At 41.4% G+C, this 7,364-nt stretch overlaps 1 protein-coding gene across 1 annotated transcript; it reads left to right on the plus strand.

The window, feature by feature from the left end:
* Positions 1–832: 832 nt before the first annotated feature.
* usp1 (ubiquitin specific peptidase 1) lies at positions 833–6,992 on the plus strand (the record flags this gene model as incomplete). The annotated part of the gene is made up of 8 exons (XM_079221561.1): positions 833–1,002; positions 1,714–1,858; positions 2,692–2,793; positions 2,995–3,164; positions 3,924–4,627; positions 5,045–5,203; positions 5,491–5,692; positions 6,254–6,992. The coding sequence occupies 8 exons, from the start codon at positions 833–835 to the stop codon at positions 6,990–6,992; spliced, it is 2,391 nt and encodes a 796-aa protein (XP_079077687.1).
* Between the last annotated feature and the right edge of the window lie 372 nt (positions 6,993–7,364).

The raw sequence follows: 7,364 nt of genomic DNA on the forward strand, positions 1-7,364 counted from the left end.
ATTAATTAGGTGACTTAATTTAAGCCTGAGATTTGAAATACAACTATTTATGGTTGTAAAGTTTTACAAACGCGAACGCTAATTTACGTATACGTCTGAAATACGTTTAATACCAGGGCTGACCGGTATTTGGACATTTCTTCCGGATGTTTTGATGTCGTGTCGGCGTTTCCCAGGCGGCATAGCTGCCTATGGGTCTTCCGGTCTTCCATCAGGAAAAAGCGCCAACTTCTGCTGCACCGTCTGAATAGCCAAACATTCTTGACTGGATACTTCGTGAAATATATTAGACTTCGACCTGGAATAACTCATTTAGGTGAGCGTACACGAGCTGTAGACACTGAGGGGATTTCCAAAGTTAGTGTTGTTTAAGCGAACGGTTAAAAAACTGCGTGCTGCCCTTCTTCACCCAGTTTTGTCTACAAACTGCCGTTTATTGTGCGCTACTTGCTACGTTATAGTTAATTAGATAACTGTTGTTAATGTAAGCTGCTCTATATAAAATGTTGAGTGTAAAGCTAATTAGAGAGGCACCAGTACGTTAGTCAGCTAACGTTAACGTGTTGTGTAATTCGTTGTTCAGTTGGTTGAACCAATCATCACAACATTAATTGTATCTATCGCTAGTTAGTAGCTAGTTTGGGTGTACCTAGTTAGCTTGGATAACGTTATGTAACTACAACCAAACGCAGTGCGTAGTTCACTTTCGTTCTCGTTGAACTCTGATGGCGCCAGCTGAAATGACACTGTGTTTCCTTCTCTTGCCAGTGAGGTGCGCTGTTGCATCTCTGTAGAGAAAAAGATCTTCCGAGGCAACACTGCCAGCATCAAGATGCCAGGTCTGCAGGGGGAACATGTGGTGGCGGGCCTGAGGAGCCCCATCAGGAGGAGTAAACTGTCTCTGAAGTTTCTCCATAAAAAAGAAACTAAACGGGCTCTGGATTTCTCTGAACCTCAAGCAGATGAACCCAAAACAGTTGAGCAAGTGAAGCCTGAGGCCAGGTGGGTCTCTATTGTCAGTGTGTGGTTTATCTGGGGTCATGCAAAGTTCAAAACCTGCTTTATTACCCTACTTTGTTGAGGAATGGTCTGGTGATGTTGTGTGTCTTTGTTACTTCTTACCCAAAACATGCCAGTTAGCCATTCTAACACATTTCACACAATTTCAATCATTATTTTGCTAAATTCTCAGCCTTTTGTGAGGCCATGTTAATGTATATGTAGACAGGGATACGTTATATTTTGGTATTTGGTTACAAGCGCATACTACTTTTACTGAATCATTATCTTCATGCTCTTAGAAATAGATTATCAAATACCGGTTCTCATATTGTAATTTGACAGTTAAATACGTGGTACGCAAGGGATGCCTTGAAACCATTCAATGACCACTGAAAGTCCTTTAATCTTGCGTTTGACAGCATGCGTCTGTTCAAATTTCACGAGTAATTCTAATTTTCTATGTTGAAATTGTGATATTATAATCAACAATACATTACACCTTTTTAGTTTACAAAGTTACAGGGATTAAGCAAACCTGTAAATAAAAAATATGCATGTTTGGGTATGTAAATGTTAAGAGTTAGTTTTAAAATAATGTACAACAGAGGATAAAGAATGCAATCCTATTGTCCATCTGCAAGAATCAAACGAGTAACTAGTAGGTTATGATGTTTCTTTTAATTTGCAACTATTTTTGTTTTCACTTAACAGCAGCTGTGATCAGGCGGTCCCTGGTCCTTCTCCATGTCCAGCCTCACCTGGCCTTCTCCTGTCATGTGAGAAGAGCGAGAGCTTGGTGCCATTTGTGGGTTTCAACAACTTGGGCAACACCTGCTATTTGAACAGTGTTTTACAGGTGGGTCCTCCTCACCACAGACTATATATACAGACATTTGTATTAAGAAGTCTCATAGACAGAGAAAAGAAGCTGTTTTTATGTCTAGTGGTTCGGTAGTTGTAGTTGGGTTTTGTCTTTAATATAATTTTAGCTCTTTGCAGGCTCCTCTTCTCACCAATATTATTGAGGCGTGGTAGAAAAGGGCCAATGATGATCTGAGTGGTTTTAAACCCCCCCTGTAGAGCCCTCCTGTCCTGGGCCGTCCACATCCCATAGCAGTTTGTAATGATTGCAGTCAGGATACTTTCTATACTCTGTAAAAGTTTACAAGAACTTGGCTCGTGAATTTTGGCTTTTTAAGTGTCCTCAAATACAGCCATTTATGAGCTTTAACCAAGATAGAGCTGTGTGAGGGCCAAGGCTGTCATCTATATATGAAGTCTCATTGCTGTTTGTAATCCAGCTGATGACTGTAGTGTCCTCTGCATACTTCACAACAGAGTTCTCTTCATGTTTGGGGTAGCAGTCATGGGTGTACAGCATGAACAGGAGGAGGCTGATGACACAGCCCTGGGAGGCTTCAGTGTACACTAGGGTGGAGGAGGTGCCTAAAGTCTGTTTGTGAGGAAGTCTAATAACCAGTTGCCGAGTGAGATATTCAAGCTCAGAGTGCTAAGTTTACCAAAATAGTTTAATAGGGGACTTTATGTTGAAGGCTGAGCTGAAATCAATAAACAACATTCTTTTATTTTTCAGATTAGTGTTTATTAGTTATTATTCTTTTTGTTCATTTTCAGTGTTTGTTTGTGTCTTCCATGTGACAAGCATGATGATAATTGGTCTGATTGCAGGTGCTGTACTACTGCCCAGGGCTCAGAGAAGGAGTAAAGAAACTGTACAACCTGTCTAAAAGAAAAGACAAACCAAAGGAAGAAGCTGATAAAAGCGACGAGGTTGGTGCAATCATTTTTTTATTTTGCCAAATTTACATTTGGAAACAATGGCTTTAGAAATGTATGTAATCAACATCACTAATTCAAAATCACATTGTTAGGTCTGTCTTTATAATATAGTGCAGTCAAACACAAGTGATTCTGTTATTGTGTCCAGACCTTCTAAGTGGAGCAACAATTTGTTTGTATTTTATTTGTCAGCAGTCAGAAGTTGTCGCTGATGCTTTGCCGGCTCAAATTGAGCTCCTTGGGAGCTTCAGCAGTCTTATAACATCAGTGGAGCAGCTGCAGTCCAACTTCCTGTTAAACCCCGACAGCTTCAGTGAAGGAGAACTCGCTACGCCGCCTCGAAAAATACTCCACACACTCAGGTAATAATCTGGTGATTTTCATCTTTTTCGCCTGAATGGCTGTCCACATGATTTGACTTTGACTTTATTTATTTGATGTGGACATCACAATGGCATTAGAATTCCTAGCCCACAGCTATGCACAAAGGAAAAAACAGATGCACTGTGTTGAGTGTATATAGCGAATGCTAATGTCCAACACCTGTCCACAGAAGACTTTTTTTAAATATAATAAAATATGATAAAAAAGAGAATACATCCAGATACATTACAATTTGTAAATTAGCTTATTTATACACAACTTGATGAGTAATGTAGGACAAAACTATGCATTCACTGCTACAGTAAAAATCACAAGACGGTTGTGTTTTTGCACAACAGACAATGACATGAGTAGAATTTCAGATCGTGTCTATCGTGAGATTCATTTTAGAAACATTATTCTTAAACCGCCCATTGTTATTGTTTTGACATCTATTATAAAGTGTGAAACTTCAGCAAAACCCACAGATATGAACACATGTATTGTTTTTTTAATGATCAATTAATTTAATGTATTGTGAAAATGATGTTGACAAACCTAAACTGTTGTTGAATTATGTATTTAATTTGAGCAACAGTCAAAACCCACAAGAATAGAAGCACATGTTCACATTTCTGAGGGTTGAACAAGCAAATGTTATATTTTGAGTAGTCTGAATGATAAATCATTAAAATGTATTTTTATATATAGATGTGTCCATCAGTGAACTAATTGTGGCTGCTCTATGTGGGTTGCAGGCAGCTGAACCCCATGTATGAAGGATATCTTCAGCATGATGCCCAAGAGGTGCTGCAGTGCATCCTGGGATATATCCAAGAGGCTTGTGACACCATCAGGAAAGAGCAGGAGTTGGAGAGCGATGCCAATGAGACTGAGGTTAAACTTGAGAATGGTGTCCATTTGGGATCCAGCAGTTCTGCAACAGAATCCCAAACTACCTCAGATGAGGAGGGCCAAGTCAGTGGCAAGAGAAAGAGTGACACTGAAGTGGGAAATGCCAAAAAGAAGCCAAAATCTGTCAAGTCTAAGAAATCTGATGCCGAGGATAATAAACCCTTCACCCGCTCCAAAAGGAAGTCCTGCAGTGACATCACGAGTAAAAGAGACAAAGATAAAGAGGAGGCAGAGAATGAAAAGATGAAGAAACTAAATAAGGCGGAGGAGAAAGGCAGCGATGGCGAGGGGAAAGGTGACAAGGCATCGAAAGAGGCAGATGGGAAAGGAAAAAAGAAGTCCAAGCTGAGCTGGCTGAGGCCTTCTGGGAAACAACCAAGTATTTTCTCCAAGTTCCTCAGCGTGGGAAAGATCAGCTCTGTGAAGAACCAAAACAAACCGGAGCAGGAGAACGAGCCGACTGACGAGCAAAGTCTGGATGAGAAGACCAGAGAAGAGAGATTGCCACAAAGAAAGGCGGAAGTGGAGACGGTCGTTAAACATCAGGGTATGAGACATTACCTTAAAAATAATAGGCCATTGATTGAATATGAGGGCTCTATTTTGCCAGGTGCAGGAAATGAAGGATTCAATGAGATAAATATCAAACTGACAGGTTGTTAACTGATGAAAAATTTGTAAATAAAAAGGTCATAGGGATTTTAGTGTGCAACTCGGATTTAGCAAAGTTATTTTATTTATGGTACCGGAAAACTCTTTCCAGAGTATATTGCCTTTAGTGTAGTTTTGTTCTTAATGGGTTATTTTCAAAGCAGATTTCAAACAATTGGAATAGGTAAAATAATAAGGAAAGATGGGAGATAACAGATTCCTGTTGATTTAAATTAACCTCTGGCCTGTAAAATCAGACGTGTGTGTTTATGCGATTTCAAGCATTAAATACCATTGTTTCTGTTCTATTCAGAGGACCTGGACTTGATGGAGCACTTGTTCCAGGGCCAACTGGTTTTGAGGACTCGCTGTCTAGAGTGTGAGAGCTTCACGGAAAGGAGAGAAGACTTCCAAGACATCAGCGTCCCAGTGCTCGAGGACGAGCCCAGCAGCCCAGACGACCTCTCCGAGGGTGAGTGAGGACTTGTACTGTTAACTGCTGTCAATACAAAAACTCTTTTCAGAAAGAAGTCCCCGTATTATGATGGATTGATAGAATCATGGGTTGTGGTAAACACTGTACAGTCATTCTAAATGATGACCTTCATTACGCAAAGAAATTCTTGAAAGCTTTTATTACAACGTCCCCTTCTGCCAAATAGAATTTGATGTCAATCTTGTCTTTCTTCCAGACCACAGTGCAGACTGAAGAAAGCAACATAATTCATTCTATAACTGATATCCTCTCTCTCTTCCCAGTTTCTCCTGAGCCCAAGCCTGGGCTGAAGACTCTGAAATGGGCGATCGCTCAGTTTGCTTCAGTGGAGCGCATTGTTGGGGAGGACAAGTACTTCTGTGAGACGTGTCACCATTACACAGAGGCTGAGAGGAGTCTGCTGTTTGACAAAACCCCAGAAGTTATCACCATTCACCTGAAGCGCTTCTCTGCCAACAGTTTAGAGTGAGTTGGTGAATTTTAAACACATTTATTTCCATTTGTCAGTTTTGTTAGCTATCCTTCAGTATATTATAGTAGGGCTGCAACAACTAATGGCTGACAAATATGGAGTTGATATTATAATATTATGATGCCAAGCATGCTGTCGCAGTGTCTCCATGGGAGAGAAATCAGTCAATGCCGTAGCTTGTGAAGTCTCTAGAGAAAGAAATGTGAACATTGTTGCAGGCAGAGAAAAGTGCACCAATACAAGTTGAAATTTAAAAACAAATGTTACCACCGGGTATCCTCTCGTCTGTCTTCTCTGTTTTGTGATTAAGCAACGTAGCTGTCTGTTTTTCAGATGTATATGACATTGAAGTCACAACAAAATATACAATATTTTGTTGTGACTTCAATACCAGGCTTCATCTGTTTTACAATATGTGTAAACAAGAATACAACAGGAGACGTTTCACCCAAATTCTCAATTGTCCTTTTGAATACAGAGACATGATCCTGGTACAGATCATATTCATCCCCGTCAAAGATAATAACTCATCTCCCGGTTTCTTTTCTTCATAGCATGGACCCATATGCAGGTCTGTCCAAGGTGAACACGCCCTTACAAACCCCTTTGACCTTGTCTCTGGAGGAGTGGTGCACCCGGTCCTCGTCCACGTGCGGTCAGCGCTATCAGCTGTTTGCCGTGATCATGCACAGTGGCGTCACCATCAGCAGCGGCCACTACACAGCCTACTGCCGCATATCTGATCTGAAAGATGCGAAGCTGTGGGACAGAAAAGAAACGGAGGAGGTGGAAGATCAAGAGGGAACCCAAGTGAAGGATGAATTGCAGGACTATGATGACGGAGAGGTGTCTTTCAGCCTGAACGCAAGAGGAAAGAGAGGTGCGAGTTTGGTGAGCAGTAAAACGGGAGGAAAGAAGCTGTCAGAGGGCGGAGTTGGACTCTTGGGTGGCCAGAGAAGTCTGAATAGTTGCGAACTTGGGAGCAACAGCAAACACACAGAAAAAGCAGCCAGCAGTGGATCAACAGATGGATCCAAACGGAGGAAACCCATCAACAGCCAGGGCCAAAATGGCGACGCAGGACTTAACAAGGAAGCTGGCGTGGGAGCGGCCGCAGAACGGCAGGCTTTGAACAACCTCCTGGAATACGAGGGCAAATGGCTGCTGTTTGATGACTCTGAGGTGCGTTTGTTCGAGGAGGAAGATTTCCTGCTCTCCTGCTCTCCTGAGACGTCCTCGTCGTCAACACCGTACCTGCTGTTCTACAGACGGATGCCTGGACCCGAGCGCTAAGGGACACACGGTGGTGCCGGACAGACTTTTTGTAGCTAAACAGCCAGACAAATTAGCATTTTTGTGGCCAGAAATACTGCGGCTGCCATATTAGCGCCCACACTCTCCTCAGATCTTCATGAACCTATTTAGGTTTTAGAAATATTCAGTCAAATGAGAATTTAATTTTCTATGTGCTGGGATTACTTCCGCCCTTTTTCTGGTATGTGATTTCTCGGTTAAGTACAATGAACTGTCCTCTTTGCTTTCTGTCCCATTTTTGTTTTCTTTGGTCTATAACTGTTTTTCTTTTTTATTTCACAAATTGGAAAAGCACTTTTGCACAAAAATCTTACTATTTGAAAATGCAAAAAGGAGTGTCTTTTTATATGC

Source organism: Taurulus bubalis (genome assembly GCF_910589615.1).
Source record: "Taurulus bubalis genome assembly, chromosome: 7".
Taxonomy (NCBI): domain Eukaryota; kingdom Metazoa; phylum Chordata; class Actinopteri; order Perciformes; family Cottidae; genus Taurulus; species Taurulus bubalis.